The sequence below is a fragment of the Arvicanthis niloticus genome, chromosome 6 (assembly GCF_011762505.2).
Source record: "Arvicanthis niloticus isolate mArvNil1 chromosome 6, mArvNil1.pat.X, whole genome shotgun sequence".
In the NCBI taxonomy this organism is placed as follows: Eukaryota; Metazoa; Chordata; class Mammalia; order Rodentia; family Muridae; genus Arvicanthis; species Arvicanthis niloticus.
Genome location: NC_047663.1, coordinates 42210691 through 42231350, shown reverse-complemented (window position 1 = coordinate 42231350; position 20660 = coordinate 42210691). Strand labels below are relative to the sequence as shown.

At 50.3% G+C, this 20660-nt stretch overlaps 1 protein-coding gene and 1 long non-coding RNA gene across 3 annotated transcripts in view; one reads left to right on the top strand and one right to left on the bottom strand.

Annotated features, from left to right (window-relative positions):
• The window catches only part of Rab11fip4 (RAB11 family interacting protein 4), a 107983-nt gene that overhangs the window by 54651 nt on the left and 32672 nt on the right, over positions 1–20660 (top strand). Inside the window, exon 1 of one of the 2 annotated variants that reach the window (XM_076936206.1) lies at positions 16161–16465. The exons of the other annotated variant lie outside the window; for it this stretch is intronic. Coding sequence (XP_076792321.1) covers positions 16436–16465 — 30 coding nt within the window. The 5' untranslated portion in view covers positions 16161–16435. Of the gene's footprint in view, positions 1–16160; positions 16466–20660 lie in introns of those variants that run through there. 2 annotated transcript variants of the gene reach the window in all.
• On the bottom strand, positions 10669–17333 carry LOC143442736 (uncharacterized). The gene is made up of 2 exons (XR_013111166.1): positions 17205–17333; positions 10669–16778 (listed from the first exon to the last, which is right to left on the bottom strand). It is a non-coding gene; the product is annotated as an uncharacterized LOC143442736 (long non-coding RNA).

Below are 20660 nucleotides of genomic sequence, written 5' to 3'. Positions count from 1 at the left end.
TATATGTATGGGTATTTTGCCTGCATGTGTGTGCACCATGTGTGTTCCCTGTGCTTGTTGGGCCAGATGAGGGCATCAGGTTCCCTTTAACTGGAGTTACAGCCCTTTGTGAGTGACCATATATACTCTGGGAATCAAACACGGGACCCCTGCAAGAGCAAGTGTTCTTAACCTTCTGAGTCATCTCCCAACTCCTAAAATGGTAATTAAAAAAAAAAAAGTATCTATGTATTTTGGTATTCTAAGACAGGTTCTCTCTCTGTAGCCCAGGCCAGCCTTGAATTGTCTCAGCCTCCTAAGTTGCTAGGACTTGCCTGTTGAGCCCATTGTCTAAGTTGAAAATTATGTTGAGGGAAGTGAAGAGATTTCTCCAAGGTTACCCAGCCACCAAATGGTGAGGTTGACCAGCTGTGTGTCCTCACACGCAGCTCCTGTGTGTGTGTGTGTGGGGGGGGGGGGGCTATCACAGCCAATCTTCTGCTGTCTAGCCGCAGCTCAGCTGGTGGGTTACACACAGCTTGGCTTTGAAAGACCCTCCACACCCCTGGCCACACACACTGTAGTTTCTGATAAATTCCCAATCCCATTAGCCAGGCAGGAGCTGTCTAGAGAAAACAGGTAGCCCTAGAGAGAGCAGCAGCCCTCTGCTTCCCAAGGGTCTGAATGTCCTCAGGGACATGAGGCCCCAGGCGAAGCTGCCACCCTCAGTCTAAAAAGCTCAGTGTTTGTTATGCTAATGTGCGTCAGCCCACAGAACCTCCCCAGTTTCTGGAAGAATTCACACTTGGAATCTTTGCTTTTGGTTTAGGCAAAGAACCTCACCCACCCGCTGTCTGGCGCTGGGTGGGTGCCACCGGGACCCTGTTCTTGTCTTTCCTCTGCTCCTAAGTGTTCCAGAAAAGCTGCTGTTCCTAAGGTCTCACTTTCTCCCTGCCTTAATTCTCTCCTCTGACTGGTTCTCATGCTGTGTTTGCTTGAGGGCCACCTTTGCGACCCTGTCCCTGATGGCCCTCAGAAAGGGCTTTGTGTCCCTCTCTCTTTGGTTGCCTGTGGAAGTGTCCAGCGCTGCAGCCACTTCCCACTCAGACCCCTGTCCCAGCTGCTGGGGAAGGGCAGCCCCTTTGGGACCTTTCTCTCTGCTTTCATCCCTGCTCTGATGGAATGGGTCCAGAGGTCAGTGGCAGCCAGCTCGGGGCCCATTCTAATGAAGGAAACTGAATGCCTGGGCCCGCCAAAACTGGCCCTTTGCAAACCGGCCAAGGGGGAGCCTGTCCTCAAGGCGAAAGAGCATGCCAGCTCTTGTTTGCCCGCCTGGTGTTATTAGACACAGACTGGGCCATGGGGCCCCGAAAGAGGGGCCCAGGAAGGGGAAGGCGACAGAAAGCAGGTTTATTTAGGGTGAGTTGTTGCCTTTCATGGCATGGTGCCTTCAGGAACTGGAAGAACGGCAGTGTACCTGGGGTGGGAGTCTGGCTCGTATCTAACAGGATCCTGATGCCAAATGCTTGAGACCCTTCTGATCAGAGTTTCTCCTTCCTTTTCCACAGAAGCCCACATAGCTGTAAAGCTGCCCCTTGGGCAGCCACATGCTGACCCTATCCAGCTGACCTTCTGCTGGATTTAGAAGGGCTATGTAAAGTGGAGTCAGGCAGGCCAGCATCCTGACCCTGTGTGTCCTCTGGTGGGCCAATCTTTCAGAGTCTCAGCTTTTTTAATCTGTGAAATGGGAAGAATGGTATATACTCAGGTACATCCAGATTAGGCGGGGCCTGAAGCTCTTCGAAGACAAGGCACAGCATCAAGTATTAGTATTGCATGTGAACACCCTGGCAGAACCTCTCTCAAGCTCTCGAAGGTCTAGGAGTTGAGGCTTGGAAAAGTTGCACGTAAATGCAGCTAGCTGCACCCTGCCTGGTGGACCAGGCAGCTGGCAGGCTGACTCTGAGTCCAGAAACAGCCTCCCCACCTCAGGCAACCTTCCTGTGGTCCTCAGGCCCCTGCATGCTGGTGCATCCACTTCCACCTGTCCAATAGCCCCAAACAGCAGCCCTCTCCTGGCTTACTGGCTCTCCCACGTTTCTTTCTCCTTGGAAGGTGCCTTAGGTTCTATTGCTCCCTTCCTCTGAGGCCTGCAGGTGCACACAAGGAGGCACGCATGCATTCTAACCATAAAGAGAGTTTAAAAGCATAAAAGCAAGCAGGGAGAACCCAAATAGGAGGCCCAGCAAACAGTATTGAAGGAACAAACCTCTGCTGAAGGTTCCCACGGCCCAGCAGAGGGGAAGTTGATAGTAGCTGTTATGATCCGCCATGAGGAAGGACCGACCGACCTAGCAGGTGGCCTGAACAGCATGGGGACAGATGCTACACCAGCCACCACTATGTATTTGGACCCTGCGCCTAAGTGTTCCTTGTGTGGTAAGTACTTGTATTCCCATTTCATAGATGGGAGTATGAGGCACTAGATAGAAAGATGAAAGTCTCCAAACTCTGTCACTATCCAGGTAGAGAGCCCTTGCCTGGCATTCACGTTGGCCACAAAGCCTGTAGGCTATGCCTGGACTTGGGTTGAAATCAGGTGGTTAGATGCTGAGCCTGAAGCAGGGAAAGACTTCCTTGTCTGAGACCGGGTCATCAGACTTTGGGTGAGTGCATCACTGGGCAGGCCAGATCATGGATGTCTGTGGTGAGTACTTGGTTCAGGTGTTGAGGGAGTCCCAAGAGCAAGCATGGTGGTCACACTAGGTCTTGAAAACCGAGTCATGGCCATTATTATAAAGCTTCATCTGGAAAGAAACCACTGCACAATCTCTCTAACCTACAGATCTTTACCGTTATTTTTAAAGGGAGCTGGTGAGAAGACTCAGTGAAAAGCAGTCGCTGCTCTTGTAGAAGACCTGAGTTTGATTCCCAGCACCCACGCCAGGTAGCTTACTGCCTGTAACACTGGTGCTTCTGGTCAGCTCGAACTTGTGTGTACCCACACATAGACACATAACACGTAACTAAAAGTAATAAAAATAAATATTTCTAAAACATTTCAAAGCTAGGGTTAGGGCATAGCTCAGTTGTAGGACACTAACCTAACATATTTGAGATCTTGGGTTCAGTCTCCAGCACCATAACAAGAAAAGGTCAGTTATAAAGAAATAGAGAGTGGAATGGTTCCCAGGAATGGTAGAGGGGATGGAGAGGGGTAGGTCAGTGCTAAGCAGCAGATGAACAAGTTTACAGAGCAAATGCACAACTTTAGGCTGTAGCTGATGGTAGTGACTCTTTAGGGTTGGGTTAGAAGAGTGGAGGATATGACATGGTAGTAATTATTCCATTTTAGTAACCATTGTACTATATATGTCTCTTTCATATAGCGTGTGTGTGTGTGTGTGTGTATTAAATTTGTGTGTATGGTTATGGTCATGCCATAGTGCATATGTGGAAAGCAAAGAAAAACTTTTTGGATCAGGTTTTCTCCTACCATAGGTACTGAGGATTGAACTCAGGTTGTCAGACTTGGCAGCAAGCATCCATCTTTACCCACTGGAGCCATCTTGCTGGTCCACAATACACAATACAATTTATTTTTATTAAACTAAAAGCTGTGGGACTGGAGAGATGGATCACCAGTTAAGAGTACTTGCTGCTCCTGGAGAGGTTTGATTCCCAGCACCCACCATGTATATGGCTGGTGCTTGTCACCTCAGGGTCTCACAAGTTCCCTGGGAAAATTGCAGCCATGCACTTAGTGTACAAATCCTGGTGGGACACCAGAGACACATGTGCCGACAACAAGTCAAGGAGCCCTTCCTCAATGGATTTGGGAAGCAGGAGAGAAGGTAGGACACCAGCCAGAAGACAGGAGGAATTGAAGTCCAGAAGGCAACCTGTGTGATTAATGTTGGAAGAAAGCTGGGATAGTGAGGGTGTGGCTGGGACAGAGAGGAGGGGGTGGAGAGAGCGAGGGAGAGAGGGAAGGAGGGAGGGAAAGAGATTGAGTCCTTCCTCTGTGGAGGAGGGCATCTTGGGAGATGACAGGTGACGTGAGTTAAGACTAAGGGCAGTGGCCAGGCAGTGGTGGCACATGCCTTTAATCCCAGCACTTGGGAGGCAGAGGCAGGCAGATTTCTGAGTTCGAGGCCAGCCTGGTCTACAGAGTGATTTCCAGGACAGCCAGGGCTACACAGAGCAACCCTGTCTTGTAAAACAAACAAACAAAAAAACAAAACAAAACAAAAAAAAAGACTAAGGGCAGTGAGGCTGAGATGTGAAGACAGCCTGCTCTGCTGACAGTCTCAGAAGCCGCTGCAGTGCAGAGCTGGGCCTGGGAGACTGGGGGAAGGCTATTGCTCAGAGCCCTGAGCCATAGGGGCCGTTGGGTGTGTGCTAGGCCTCCAGGAGGCCAGATGAGGCTAATGCTCACACAGGAAGAACCCTTCTTAGCATTTTAGAGACTGCCGGGGTCTTCCAGGAGGAAAAGGCTGTAGTAACTTTCATCTCGGATGGTAACAGCAGGTGACTGCAGACGCAGGACCTGCTGCTGTGGAGCCACAGGCTAAGAGGCTCATCCTGGGTTGGTCACCCTCAGTGAGCTCTGTGTTAATGCCTGTCTAGTTAAGCTAAGTACAGTGGGAATGGGGCTGAGGGACACAGCAGGTTTGCTGGGAACTCACCATCTAGTATGTTGACATGTTCCCTTTGGATGCCTCTCAAATACGGGGGCCATGTTATCAGCAAGTAGAAGGAGGCATTCAGATCCTTGTAGGCCCCAGCCCCTCATTCTCCTATCTTCAGAAGTGTGTGCTGTAGTAGGCCCTCCCTGGGCATCAACTGGGCTTTCTCTCCAAGGAATTGCAGCTACCCTGGAGCCACCTGCCTTCCATTGCTGGCTAAGAGGGATACAAAACTTCTACCTCTGTGCCTCTTTTTGGACCACTTGGTGTGATCCTCCCTACTCTGGAGCCCTGTGAGATCTGCTGAAGTTCCTCAGCCTCCTGCCTTTCTTATACTTTCAAAGGTCTGATGCCTAGGATGCCCCTGATAACTTCCTTCAAGCAGCTGGGTGCAGGGGTCTGGAGCTCAGGGGATAGGTATAGGCTGGGAATCAACATGCAATGGAATTTAAAGCCACAGGTCAGGCAAGGCTCTAGTGCATGGATACACTCCCCTTTCACCCATCCTCAGGGAAAAAGAGATGGACAGGGCTTGAAGCACAAGGTGGACCATATTTAGAGCAGAGGCAGGCACAGGGGGAGGCCTATATCTCCAGGGGCTCAGGTGTTGAAGGATGCTGGGTCATTATTCACCGATTCAGAGCTGGTGGTGACTTCATATAGAAGACTTTATATTTGAAGCCATGGCAAATAATGGTAAGGGTTGGGTGCCGAGGTGTGTACCGGTAGCTTCAGCACTCTGGGAGGCTTCAGCAGGAGGGTCAGGATTTAAAAGCCCTGTTTTAATCAAACAAAATGATGATAATAAAAATAAAATAGGCAGGGGGTGTATCTCAGTTGGCAGAGTGCTTGCCTAGCATGCAGGAGGCTCTTGGGTTTGATTTTTAGTACCACGTAAAACCGGACACGGTAGTGCATACCTGTAACCCCGACACTTGAGAGGTGGAAGCGGGAGCATAGAAGTTCAGGGTCACCCAGTTACATATCCCATTTAAAACCAGCCTGGAGTGAACGAGGCTCTGCTTCAAGAAACACACAGATGAGCAGGAGAGATGGTCCAGCCAGGAAGGACTGAAGACAGCCGAAGAGCACACAGAGACAGAATAACCAGGGGGATGAACTGCTGTCAACCCTGTTGTCCAGGTTAGAACCCCACACTGAGCTACTAAAGTACAGGTAGTCAGCCACAGGCTGGCTGGGGCTGTAGCCTGACAGATTGGATGCCAGGGCCCTCACCCTATGAGTGTAGCCTTGTGGTTAAGTTGGGACAGCAGGAAACCTGGCCTGAAGACAGCCTCTTTTTAGGGCAGCCCCCAACTGGCCTCCTCTGGGCTCAGCCTCTCCAGTTTCCACCTGAACACAGTGGCTCCTTCAGCCCTGGGCTGTGGTTTCTCCTTAAGTAGGAAGAACAGTGGCTCAGTGTCCTGAGGCCAGGCGCCTTTGGTTTTCCTTTGCTGAGCCCAGCCCTGGCAGAGAAGCCACAAAGAGCTTGTGTGTGTGTGCTGAGAGGAGAGGCCAGCCAGTCCATCTGCTGCTGTGGCCTTCTGTTTATCCAGGGATAGACTGGGGAGGCCCACGTAAGCTGGTGGCAGTGGGCCCTCCTGGAGTCTCCCTGGGCTCTGCCTTACTGATGCTGAGTCCCAGGCGCCAGTGGCTCTGCTGCAGCGGGCCTGCTGGTGTCATGTGTCTGCTGTGGCTTGGGGGTGTTTTCCACTGAGATGATTTGGGAGACAATTTTGAGGGATTTGTTTGCTTTTAAAGTGGAATTATAAGCCTTTTAGTGTGTTCTGAACAGAAAAAAAAAATCACTGTCAATGTCCATCCATATCCAGAAATAGGTAGGGGTGTGTGTGTGTGTGTGTGCATTTTCTGAGATTAATGGCCAGCCCCTGGAGTGTCCCTTGCAGAGGACTTCATTTGTGCTGCAGATGAGGCAGAGAACTGGGAAGGACAGGAACTCGCTAAGGAGTGTTACAGCAGCTCCTGGAAAGACTTGGGGTGACCTAGGAGAGAACCCAGCCTGACCATCCATCCGTGGGTCTGAGAAGTGACTAAGAGCAGACAGAGTTGAGGCACATGTGGGCGAATCCCCAAGACCTGGTACAAAGTGGCCTTGCTGGACAGTGGTCACGGCTGAACAGGTGATAGAGAACATAGCGAGCTGCTTCCTGGCCCAGGCAGACCTGAGGCAGGTCTCAGTTCCGACACAGGCTCCTCACTCCTTTACTCCCCTTCTGTAGTATGGACCCTGCAACAGCGGCTGCATGGCTGGAGATAGTGAGGGTCATGGTGAGGGAGGCACTCAACAGACTGGCAATCATTGATGGTTTTTACAAACAATCAGCTGCGGGTGGCTGGGTGTGGCAGTGCACACCCTTTAATCCAGCACCTGGGAGTCAGAGGCTAGTGATCTCTGAATTGGAGGCCAGCCTGGGCTACATAGCAAGTTCTGAGCCAGCTGAGACTACACAGAGAAACCCTGTTTCAGAAAACAACAACAACAACAAAGCATAGGAAATGATCACTTCTTAGGGTCCAGGCTCCATAGGGTAGAGGAGGTCTCCTCAGATCTCTTCTGGAAAAAAGATGTTGGGTCTTGAAGGAGGCCTCTTTGATACCCTCAGCTGTCTCTCTTCAAATGCTTGTCTCAGAGCTGGGCATAGTGTTGAAATGCCGGCACTCAGGAAGCAGAGACAGCGGGGCCATCACAGCCAGCCTGGGCTACACAGCAAGACCCTGTCTCAAAGAGTCAACAGACGACATGTATTAGGAACTCTCCAAAAGGCTCTGCTAACCCACACCCAGGCAGGCCCTCTGCTCTTCATGGTATGTGAGTGGTCCTCAGCCCACTGTATGCCAGACACATGGGAGTTCAAAGACATCCAGTGATGTGGACCTTGTCCTCGGGAATTGCAGCCTGGTGGGGGACCTAAACAAAGGGCAACAGCTAGCGTGTTCCTCACAGCAGCAGATTGTGTGCTGAAGGCCTAGAGATGGTGACCCAGGCTCTCTTGCTCTCTCTTGATCCCTCTGTCCCCTCGCCCCTTCCCCCTTCCCTTCCCGCTCTGTCCACTGCTCATGGCCGGCCTCAGCCTCTTCTCTCCTCTCTTCTCCTCTCCTCTCCTCTCCTCTCCTCTCCTCTCCTCTCCTCTCCTCTCCTCTCCTCTCCTCTCCTCTCCTCTCCTCTTTTCCTCCTCCTCCTCCTCCTCCTCCTCCTCCTCCTCCTCCTCCTCCTCTTCTTCTTCTTCTCTCTCTCTCTCTCTCTCTCTCTCTCTCTGCCTCTACTATCCTCTTAACTCCCCATGCCCTGAATAAATGCTATTCTATACTAAAAAGAGAGAGAGACAGACAGAGAGGAAGAGAGAGAGAGAGAGAGAAAGAGAGAGAGAGAGAGAGAGAGAGAGAGAGAGAGAGAGAGAGAGAGAGATCATGACCCAGATGACCCAGGGAGTCACTGTCACTTGAAGAGACAGGGGAATCTTTATCTGGAGGTCACATTGAGGTAGAGTTTTACAGGATAAACAGGAGTTTTCCCAATTGCCAGAAGGGACCACACATTTGATAATAAAGCAGTATTCCCAGTTTGCTCCCAGTTGCCTCTACTAAGCTCTGTGATTTGGGGAGAATTTTCTTTCTTTCTTTCTTTCTTTCTTTCTTTCTTTCTTTCTTTCTTTCTTTCTTTCATGTAGGTTTCAATTTCTCACTTTTCTATTTCCTCTTTTTTTTTTTTTGACACTGTCACCCCTTTTGGGACATTTCATCCCACCACCCCACCCCCTCTGTTCTGGAAAACTGGGGATTGAACCCAGAGCCTTGCACTCTGTCCTGAGCCACGCTTCAGCCCTTTGAGGCTCTTAGTGAGGGGAAGTTACACTTGTTTGCCTGGGCCATTGTGCAGCTGAGCCAGACCTGGAGACTGTTCACACTGCCCAAACCCAGCGCCCCACGGTGACTTCATGGAGAGGGTCCTTGAGGAGCAAAAATCGTTGCCCGAATCCTGGAGCTGATAAGTCTTCACACCCTAGAGCCTCTCTATCCCTCACCCTGCCTCACTCATCCTCGCCTCTTTCCCTCCTGCTCCCCCTCGCCTTCCTTTTCTGTACTGTTTTTGCTGTTACTGTTTTGAGATAGGGTCTTGCACTGTAGCCCCATCACACAGTGCAGCCCCAGCTAGCCAGCATCATTTCTTCCGAGCCCTGCTTGCTGCCAAGACTTTTCTACTCACTCGAACAGGTTTCACCCAGGGCCGCGAGCACCTGGCTTCACTCTGCCAATTGTGTTAAATTGTAAGCAGCCTGTAGACAGTTGTAGGCTCCGAGTGATTCAGCAAGCCATGCAGGTCAGGAACCATTGCCTTACCAGCCATTCTGAAGGCTCTCAAAGCTGGCAGTGAATTGATCTGGGTGGGATGACCCATCCTGACTACTCCAGTCTAGGGGAGAGTGAGAGGAGAGGAGTTTGGGAAGAGAAGTGTTTACCTTGTCCTGGGTGTGGTGAGCACTTACTGATGTCACCAATGGAAGAGAAAGGAAGTCCTCTCCTAGTCCTCCCAATTCTGAATCAAAAGGACCCTTGTTCCTTTTCCTTCCCCAGGCGCCCCTTCCTGGGTGACTGTATGACTCAAAGATGTGTGTCAAAGAGGAAACATGGCTCCCCCCCCCCCCATCATCCCTTCTGTCAGGTTTAAATGACTAAGAAAACTTACTCGGGTGGGCACTGGAGCTATAGGCCCGGGGTGATGGTGTGCACCCTTAATCCCAGCACTCAGGAGGCGCAGGCAGGTATCTCTCTGTGTGTGTGTGTGTGTGTGTGTGTGTGTGTGTGTGTTAGGGGCTAACCTTGTCTCATCTATATATTCAGCTTCTAGGCTAGCTAGAATTACAAAGTGAATCCCTGCCTCAAAAAGGAGTTGGGAGAGGAGGAGAAAGAGGAAGAGGAGGAAGAGGAGGAAGAGAAGGGAGAGAGAATGGAGCTGTGTACCCTGAAGATCTGGTGTCACCCAATCTTCACAGGATCCAGCCAGGCCTTGGGAAGGAGCTGGCCTGAGGTCCTGATGGCTGCAGAGGACAGACACTTGTTGCAGGATCCATTCCTGGTGTAGCACAGGGTGTGGAGTGACAGGTCACTTGGGATGGCTGCCACTTAGGCTCCTGCCTGCCTGCTTGTCCCTCTCTTCCTTTCCTGGGCCACTGTACCATTATGATGCATCCACTGTGTTCTGAGACTGGAAGCTGAGACTCAAGTCAGTTGACACTTTCTAAGTGTGTACTCTAGGAAACTCTGAAGAGAGATGACAAAGGACAAGAGCATGTGGTACAGTCCCAGCAGGCTTTGCTGCACAGTGACACAGTATTGCACAGGAGTCATGTCCAGGGTGTGTGTTGACAGAAGCAACCTGCTCATGTGGCCCAGTGTGACTGGTATTGACAGTTCTAGTTAATGACTGATGTCTGTCATGGAGAGAGCTGGACTTGAGGAGGAAGCCTGGCTAAGATCCTGGCTGTCACAGGTAGACTGGACAGCAGGAAGGAGTGAAGCCATTCCTGACTTGGAGCTGCTTTTGGGTGTGGTTACACTGGAGGAGAGGTTGTAAATGTGGCCTCACACGGAAGATCATCTGCTAAGACAGACGGAAACTCATATTTTTTTAATCTTTTTTTTTGTTTTGTTTTGTTTTTCAAGACAGGGTTTCTCTGTGTAGTCCTGGCTGTCCTGGAATTCACTCTGTAGAACAGGCTAGCCTCGAACTCAGAAATCAGCCTGCCTCTACCTCCCAAGTGCTGGGATTAAAGGCATGCGCCACCACTGCCCGGCATATTTTTTTAATCTTAAGAAATGTACACATCTTCGATCCCACTTGAGAGTAAGAGGCAGGTGGATCTCTGTGAGTTTGAGGCCAGCCTGGTCTACAGAGTGAGTTCTAGGACTGCCAGGGATATGTAAAGAGACCATACTCTTTATGTTTTCTGTCTCAAAAACAAAACAAAAACAAACAAAAACCTGTTTTTTGAAACTTTATTACACTTATTTAGTGTGTGTGTGCAGATCGGAGGACAGTCTTTAGGAGAGCATTGTGCAGGAGCCAAGCATTGACCTGAGGTCATCAGGCTTAGTGGCAGCTGACAAGTGACGCTACTGGATGGTATCTTACTGGTCACTTATTTGTCTGTATCTTATATCTTATATCTCTGTAGGTAGGTGCACAATGCTGGGTGCCATGTAGAAGTCAGAGGCAACTTTGTGAAGTATGTTTTATTTATTTGGTTTTTCTAGCTAAGGTTTCTCTGTGTAGTCCTGGCTGTCTTGGACCTCTCTTGGACCAGGCTGGCCTCTGCCTCCCTGTACTGGGATCAAAGGCATGCTCCATGCTCCACCACCACCTGGCTTTTTACTTGTTTTTAAAGTATGTGGTGTGTGTGTGTGTGTGTGCGCCTGTGAGCTCAGGTGCTCTCAGACTTTAGAAGAGGACATCCCCTGGATCTAGAGTTACAGATAGTTGTAAACGTTCTGATGTAGGCGCTGGGAACTGAACTAGGGTCTTCTACAGCCATAGTATGTACTCTTAACCATGGGGCTTCTCTTCCTCTTATCAGTTGCCTGGAAGTTTTGTCTCAGGCAGGGTCTCCACAGAACCCAGGGGGTGTTCTAAGAACCCAGTTTGAGCCCCCGAGGGTCAGACTTAGGTGGTGGTTTTTTATTTGCTCTTGGCCTTCAGTTGTTGTCTGCACACTCAGCTAAGGAAGATAAACATCAGATGCTTGGGTAATGCTAACACAAGGAATGTGCTCCTTTCCTGCATCCAAGGCTGGGCGAGCCACTGGGTGCTGGCAGTGGGAGGAAACATCACTATAGGTCAGGAGGGGTGTGCTCACCTAAGAACCGACTGTTCCCACCTACACCACCTAAATGACCATGCGGTTTTGGAGGGCAGGAGTTTTGCTTGCTGACACTTTTCTCTGTCAGCTTCTACCAACTCTAGCATCCAGCTTCATGGGAGAAACCACACCCACAGGAAAGTCAGTCCCATGACAGAAAGAATCAACCTTTCAGAGTGGCTGGACCATCTGAAAGTTATTCTTGGATACATTCTCTGGAAGAGGGTTTGTTTTGAATGTTGCTTTTTCTTCCCAAAAAGCAAGTCAGATACCTCAGGAGACTCAAGCCACTGGGCTAGCAAGGTAACCAGCAACTAACTCCCGGCTACTCCCTGTCCCTGCCCATCTTCCATCCAACAGAGCAGGAAGGAGACCAGGCTCCACTGGCAGGTAGCATCAGGCCCTGCTTAATAGACAAACTCTGTATGGTTTTGAGACTAGCCCCGGTTATCTCTGAGCCTCGGCGTCCTCCTTCACATATAAGGGGACAGAGAGTACAGGAGCTGTTTATCCATAGTTTTCTACCTAAATACAGTTTAATGTCACAATTTGTAAAACACAGCCACACCTAAGGGACTAAGGAATGCTAACCAAAGACACCAGATGCCCCCAGCCTCAAGGGCAGGGGTAGAACTATATTTCCTGCTAACTCATTCATGGGTGCTTTCTTTGTACAGTGCTGAGTATTGAACCCAGGGGCTTTGGGCATGTTAGACAAGATGTCTTCCATGGTGCCACATCCCCAGCTCTTCTCTGCTAACTCATTCAACCTTCATTTGAGACAGTCTCATGGTGCAACCTTGGCTGGCCTAGAATTCCTACATAAACGGGACTGGCCTTGAACTCCCAGAGACCACAAGCCTCTGCCTCGAGAGTGCTGGGATTAAAGCATGCACCACTATACCAAGCTCTATTGCTGTTTTGAGACAGTATCATGTAGCACAGACTAGTCTCAAGCTATATTGCTGAGGCTCTGCTCCGTCTTCCAAGAACTGAGGTGATAGGCGTCGGCCTCCATGCATTTTAGTGTTTTGTTGTTCTGTGGGTTGTTTTGCTATAGTTTTCTTTATGGGTTTTTTTTTTTTTGGGGGGGGGGTACAGGGTGGCCCCAGCTGGCTTTACACTCACTGTCTAGCTCAGGATGTCCTTGAACTCTTTATCCTCCAGCCTCTACTACCCAAGTGATGGGCTACACAAAGCTTCCCAGCCTTTACCCCCATTTGAAATTTGAACCAGGGACACAGAGATTTGTCTTTAACTCTTGGGTCCCACATGTTGTTCAGTCCTTGAAGCCACTCGATCCAGTTACCACCTCCACCTCAACATTATTGGTTCCCCTGAACCCTGCTGGCAGGTGGCAGGCCTCTCCTGGAAGTCAGCGGGAAGATTCCCCCACAAGCCTTTCCGTTCCTCCCCGATCTCCACTCAACCCTTCACCATGAAGACAGCACATCCGCAGTGTAGATAAGGCTCAGCACAGGTGAAGGACCTCTCTGCAGGAGCAGGATTGTTCTTTAATCAGAACAACCAGGGAGTAGAGTAGAGACTCTGCACCAGGGTGGAGGGGGCTTGGGTTTTATAGGGCAGAAAAGGGAATTCTGGAGTGGGGAGATTCTTGTCCACAGACCTATTTTCTGCTTTCCCAAGGTCGTAAATATTGGCAGAGGTCCTTATCACACTGGCGTCTGTACCAGGAGTTCTCCTGGCATGTTGACTCCTAATCTGGAGCCTTCCTGCTCCTAACTGCCCAGGGAGAGCGCTCAATCTTCCTGCAGAGAGTTTCTCAGGCTGCCTGAAGCTTTTTTGTTATTAACCCTTCACACAGTTTAGTAATGGCTTCTATTTACTGAGTGCCTGCTTTCTCTCAGACTCCGTGCTAAGTGTGTGTATGTGTGTGTCCAATATAAACATATATATTGGTTTTATTTTTGTTCTTCCCAACATTTAAAAATGCTCCCACAATGTAATTAATTCCCAACAATTAAGATTGCCAGGTGGTGGTGGTGCACACCTTTAATCTCAGCATTATGGAGACAGAGGCAGGTGGGTATCTGAGTTCAAAGCCAGCCTGATCTACAGATTGCGTTCCAGGACATCCAGGTCTACACAGAGAAACCATGTCTTAGAAAAAAGTTCTTCTTAAATCATGGGTCTAATCTAAAATGCCCATCACTGTTCTCTGGACTGTGTAGATGAACTAAATTTGCAGGGTCTTTCAGCCATGGCCCTTGGTTCTGGGACTTAACACTGAGTTAGACAGCTGGTGAGTGCTGTGGTGAAGGGACCTGTTGTGGGGACGCTGCAGTATGAACAGCACAGCTCTGCACAGGTACTTCACTGTCTCACCCACACCTCCCGCCTGAAAGAGGAAGTGTCTTATTTCTATTTTATAGAGGAAGAAACGGAGGCCCCAGTACATTGGGCAACTTCCTGGAGGCAAACAGAAGGCAGCAGCACCTGAGCATGCCTGCCACTTTGCCTTTTGGTTATTTTTGTTGAGAAAAGGTCTCTCTTTGTAGCACAGACTGTCCTCAAACTCATAGCAATCCCCTGGCTTCTGACTCTGTTGGGGTTACTGGCATAAACTACCATAACCAGTTAAATTTGGTTTTTAGGATAATAACCTAACCCACTTCCTGTGAGAAAAGTAAAAAGGGCCCCACTGACACCACCCACTCTATAGAGTTCTTAAACATGTCATTCGACAGTGGCGGTGTGTGTGTGTGTGTGTGTGTGTGTGTGTGTGTGTGTGTGTGTGTAAGGAATAAAAAAAAAGTGCTTAACCAGATTAGTGCATTTTAAAAGCCATGGCCAGGTTTCCTGGCTCAGCCAGAGTAGGGGATTGGGAGGGTGTTGCCAGGTCTCACTCACTTTTCCCACTGGTTTGGTTGAATGACTGTAGATACCCAGAAGGCATGGCTACCTCAAGTCCTACTTCCTGGAATAGTTCAGAATATGGGCCTTGAAACTGATGAGGAGAAGAAACCAAGGAGGATCACCTGGACTTAGCCATGCCAAAACCACTGGAGACCACTGAGCTCAGGTCTCAGAGCCAAGCACCCAAGAGTCTCACCTTTGCTGGGGCTTAACATTTCAGTGTGTTCATGTTGAGAGGGCACACAGCAATCCAGGAGATGGCCTGTAGCATTCCTTCTTACAGACTGAGTCTCAAAAAGCTTATGAAAACTCCCAGGTCAAGGAGCTGACAAACAGGACTCAAACCCAGGTCTGCTGTCCTCTGAAGCCAAGATACAGTTCATTGACCCTGAACATCTAAGAAGGAGACTGGACTGAGACAGTGTGAGAAACCGTCTGTGTGGCGACATCTATACACAGTTCCAAAGGTCATGTAGAAACTACAAGACATAAATTCAGAGAAGGCCTTACAAGATGGAATCTCTCATTCTCACAGACTGACGTGGAGGTCCCCTCTAGCTAAGGCTGTCTAAGCAAAGCTGCAACTCTAGTGGGCTTTGACCAGGGAAGCAGAGAAGTAGTTGGGAATTCATTGCTCACACACAGTGGGTGAGGAAGAGGCTGAGAGCAAAGGGTCAGAGCAGTGGTTCTTAACCTTCTTGATACTGTGACCCTGTAACACAGTTCTGCATGCTGTGCTGACTGACCTCCAACATAATGTTATTTTCATTGCTACTTTATAACTGTAATTTTGCTACTGTTATGAATTGTAATATAAATATCTGAGATGTGACCGCTGTGAAAGGGTCATTCAACACCAAAGGGGTTGCAGCCCAAAGGTTGAGAAATGCTGAGCTAAAGAGCAGAGGTACATGTGTGTGTGTCTGTGAGTATGTGTGAATGTATGTGAGTATGTGCATAAATGTGTGTATGAGTGTGAGTGTGTATGTCTCTGTGTGTGTATGAGTGTGAGTGTGTGTCTGTGTGTGATGTGAAGCCACCTTGCCCACCCTAACCATACCAAGTACTTGTGTCACTGTGTAGGGTATAAAGAACTCAAGAAGGTGGCTTGAGGCAAGTCCGGAAGGCAATTGGGCTTTCCCTCAGCTACGTAAAACACTATGGAGTTGAAGGGAAACCGTGGTCCTATCGTCTTGCTTGAATTCTAACATTTCTGCCTTGTTAAAAGTCCTGAATGATGTGAAGGCCTGAGAGGGACGGTGTTTCTCATGGAAATCCTTTTTGTTGAGTTCTCTAGTTGTTATCTTGGTACTTGTTTCTTCTATACTTGCCACTCGTATCTTGGTACTGGGCTAGCTGTGGATAGCTTTCGCTTGGTGTGAAGAAAAAAAAGTTGTGGGTAGGACTCCAAATCAGACTTCAGCTGGTGATGGGTTGGGGCAGACTTTTAGTTCGTGAGTTTGAGCCGGATAGTGCTACCTGAATCTCGCAGCACTGAGATATTAAGTTTGAGTGGTGACATCAAACAGGAACATAGCACTGAGAGGGGCAAGAATTAAGTCCAAACTCTGGTCTTTGATCTGCTGCAGTAATTGCGCGCTCAGACAAGCTCCACCCACCGAGGCGCCGACCGCGTGGCCATTGGCGGCCACCTGCCCCTTACCTTGGGTGGGCGGGGCTACCTGGGCCCCGCCCCCGAGGCTCGGGTTCCCAGGCCGCCGAGCCTTAGGACCCGCCCCCTGCGCAAGGGGCCGCCGCCGGAGCCCGGGGAGCCCGGGCGCCTCGTGATGTCACGGCAGCTTTGATACAAAGAGCCCCTTCGGCCCACGCGGGTCTCCCGGCAACGGGTGCGGGCGGGGGCGGGACCGGCGGCTTCAACTGGTGCGGAGCAGCGCCTCCCGGATTGTTTTCTGAGCACGGTGCTGGCTTCGTCCCTGCACTCCCCGCCCGACCCGACTCGACCAGCGGCCGGCTTCTTGTTCATCTGCAGTAGCCGGACCTGAGGCCGGTCGGGGGATGCGCTCCCCGCCGGCTCCCGGATGCCAGGTAAGTGGCGGCCTTAGGACGCACCTAGCCTGGCCCCCGGAGTGAGAAGTTGGCGGATTAGCCTCCATCCTCCCCATGCTAGCCAGGGAGATCAGAGTACCTTCGCAAAACCACTGACCTCTCTGCCTGCTCCGGGCCGCTCGGCCGGCGCCCAGGTGCGAGCGTGAGCGGAACCACTCGGTGCTGGAGGAGGGTGGCCGCGATCCCTGTGGCGCTGTTCAGAAGTGCTTTAGGAGTAACTGGTGGGGCTGGGAAGGGAGCTTGTCAGCCCCCATCAGTGCCCTGCTCTTGGCTGGGCTGCTTCTCTAGGGAGCTGTAAATGGCAAAGTTTTTTTCCGTAAGTGATGGTGACTGCATGAAGTCAGTTTCCTGCTGCTCCCCTCTCTCGGAATATCTGAGGGGTCAGAAGACAGAACCAGCCTAGTGTAGGAATTTGAGACAGGACCCTTGTTTCCCCTCAGCAAGATGCTGTTATGGGTTGAGGTGTGTGCAGGCTACCAGCCTACATCCTTGAGTCCTGTAAGAGCTCACAGTCCACCTCAGTGTAAATTGTTGACACAGTTGCTTCTCTGCTGCGACAAGTGTCTCCCAGGGCCTAGCATCGCAGTCTCTGTTAACCTGGTACCAACACAGCTCTAGACAGCATTCCGTACATGTCACCTTACCACCTCCCACTTCTGGTCCTGCTTTTCCCCCAAAGAGCTAGAAATGATTCATTGCTGAACTCTGAAGGACTCACAGTTTTCGTTGGCTGATTTGTAGCACCCCTGACCCCCATAAAGTAGCAAAGGAGTCAGAGGTCCTGCCTTGTGCTCGGTTCTCTATTCCTTTTGGATTGCCTCCACTTTGCACTGGTTCCTGAGATCTCCAAACCTCTGCCTCCTTTCACAGAGCAAGAGGCAGGTGATAATTGCTTGGGTTCCCACATTCCCTGGGGCAATTTCCAGGGCCCTTCCCTGGTGAAAGATAGTGTCTTGTTATTGCTAGGGAAAGGAGTCTCAGTGGGGAGGGTTTTACAACTGCAAAAGACCACTGCTGTCTCCTCTACCCACCTTCACTAGCTGAGATCTCATGTTTCAGACCCAGCTTCTGGCATTGTGGCACTGACCCAGACTTTAACCTGCTTAGTGGACTCTCACAAGAGGCAGGGTTAAATACCCAGGGAACTTTATATGTGGGACACAGCCTTGCCCTCCAGAGGACCTTGAGTTCCAGGGTATAATCTGACACCACCCAGCTACTTTGAATGCCTGGTCCAGTTCATGTTGGTTCTTTGAGGTCAATGGACTATAGATGTGGGGGAAGCTGGTGAAGAATGTGCGGCTGCAGCCTGTAGGGCGGCTATGGCCTGTAGGCAGCACAGCTTGGTTTGGTGGCTGCCTGGTGGAAACCACTTTGGACCATTGGGTTCTGGGTTTAGGTGTGGGGATCAGAGTAAATGACCAGGCATACCTGAAAGATAAGACTGGGCTGCAGGGCAGGGATGGTTTACTTGCCAGGCCAGGTAAGCAAGCTGGAAGGTCTGACCTTTGCCCCAAGGGAGATCTTATGGGACAGACTGCCTGGAGCCTGACCTTGGAAAGGGCTTTAGCCGGGGGAAGGAGGAAAGGCTGAAGTTAGAAGGACCAGAGTGGTTTGAGGTGTCCTCTCCAGGTTTCCACAGGGCAACAGCCTGGGGGCAGGAGGAGATTCCCTGCTGTCTGTCTGTGTCAGGCCTAAAGCAAGCTGGCATCTCCAGGCCTCTTGCTGTCCCGGGAGGCTTTTTCTCTGAGGACTGTCACAGCTCACTCACTTTCCTGAAGGTGATGGCTAGGTGCCTTGTTTTAGGGGGCTGGAAGTTGTTCTTGGTAGCCTGTTGTGGCTATGGTTTCTCCACAGTGAATCTTGCCTTGAGGGACCTTAGGATTTTACTTCTGTGTATTTATTTAAGGTGAAGGTTAGGAAGAACTAGAATGGGAGAGATTTCTTGTGAGATTGCAGACAGGTGGGCATCTCTAGGGTTGGAATAGCCTATGCAGAAGGTTCCGGTCTACCCTCTGGCCTGTGCTGTCTCCTGGCACAGGGCTTGTGTTTTAAATAGAAAGATTCATTGTCTGGCTCACCATCTGGCATTAGTGGGGTCTGGCACCCAGGCCTCACCAGGTACACAGGACCCTGGGGTGGCACTCTGTTTTCTCTGGGTCAGTTCTGCATTACTAGTTCTTTATGGCATCAAATCACTGGTCATGACGTGAGGAAGACCATTCTAGTGTCATTGCTAGAATAATGAAGGCCCTGCCCCAACCAGCTGAGTGTATGGTTTGGCATGCCCACCTGGTATATCACCGGACATTGTGATCTTCTTTCCTGGATGGCACCTCGTCTCCTCTCTCAGGTGGCATTTCAGGGCATAGTGCTTTTCCTGTTTCTGTCAGTTCACATTGCCTGGCACAAGACAAAGGCTGCTTCACTCATTCACTGCATAGAAACTTAGGTATCTGATTTTTGCCAGCTTCTGTCTCAGTGTTGGCTGTGGCAGTGAGTGAGATGGATGTAAGTTCTTGCTTCCTGGAGCTGTGTTACGGGAAGGAGGCAGACTATCCAGAAGTTAGGCATCCAGTAAGATGGGGTGGAAAACAGGCAGGGAGGAAGAACAGTGGGGTGCTGGGTTGTAACCAATGTACAGAGAAGTCTGCTGAGAAGGGACACACCTTGATGGAAGAGTTCCTACACAGGCTGCAGGAAAAGCGACTGTAAAGTTCCTGAGGTGGCCCTGTGACTAGCATGGTGTGTCCAGCAGGACTGCAGGGTTTAGCTGTGCATGAACACAGACCAAGGGAATAAGCTCTGAGAGATGGAGGGATTCTGCAGCTGTCAGACAGCAGAGTAGGGTGAGAGTAGCCGCCTTGAGGCTGGAAATCTGCCCTAGTCACCGGCCGTGGCGCTGCCACCTTGTAGTCCTTAGAGTGGAGGGGTAAATGGCATCTCTCAGGGAAGAGATGTCTGTGTGACTGAAGCTGCTCTCAGCTTCCTGCCCTCAACCTGGGACTGGTCAGATAAGCCTGTCCACGTGATTTTGCGTGGGTGCAGATCATGTGTTCGCCACCACAGAACTGGAACTAGTAGAAGCCTTGTTGGTGACATACTGGTAGCTGTGTCTTAGAGTTGTGCTTGGTGCCTGTCTCTTTATTCATACTGGTCAACTCTGTCAGGTGGGGCAAAACCAGTTATAAGACCTACTATGTAGCCCACACTCTTACTGGCTCCTTTTTGGTTCTGTCTCTGTATGTCTGCAGATCCTCCTTGGCCTCAGGTGGCGCTAGATGTCCCTCTACCTGTGGGCAGTTGGCCTCATAATTCAGGACACCTGTCCCTTAAGGATCCCAACGAGGCCTTCACATACCTGAGCAGAAGCTTTGGGGTTCATCTCTATCTGGGGTTCAAAGTGTATGTTTTACCTCTCCCATCCACTGTCCCAGTATGATTTGTGACCAGGAATTGGGGTGCCATTGAGTTTCCAGTGGCTGGAATGAGTTGATGGCTATTTGTCCTGGGCAAGACAGTTGGCAGCTTTCAGCTTGACCTCATTTCAAAGCAGCATTGCTCCAGCAGCTACAATGGGCAGCAGGTTGTGGAAAGTATGCCCTCCAAAGCCTGGGCTTAGAGGTCTCATTTTCTCATGCCAGGTGTCTGACTGTGCATGGCAGTCCTTGGGAGCCTAGGGCCTCATCAGACTACTGTTAACTAAATGGAATTTAGCATTGGCCAGTTCACATGGGCCCATTAGAACTGATGGACCTGACTTGGGCTCCAACGAACTCTGATTCTTAGGGAGATGGAACACGGTTTCTCAGAACCTTCATGGATACCTGGGGAGCCTGTTGATTCCTTCCTTGACTTTACAGCAACCTGGGACTGGGATGATCAGCAAAAGCAGCAGCCAGGGATGTGTATATCCTGGAAAAGTCGACTGAAGGGCCAGAGACATAGTTGTCTGGGTGGCCTCCAGTCTCAGCCTTGCCCAGCAGTGGGTTCTAGTAATGGCAGCATGTCCAGCCCGGCTGCTTTACTCCCTATAACAAAGAGGAAGGAGGTTCTCCCTTGGTCAGAGTTGTGATTCCAGCTTTGTCTTCTCAGACAAATGAGTTCTTTCCCAACCATGTTAACATTATTTAAATGAAAACAGAGATCTGACAGTTACCAAACCTTTATATTC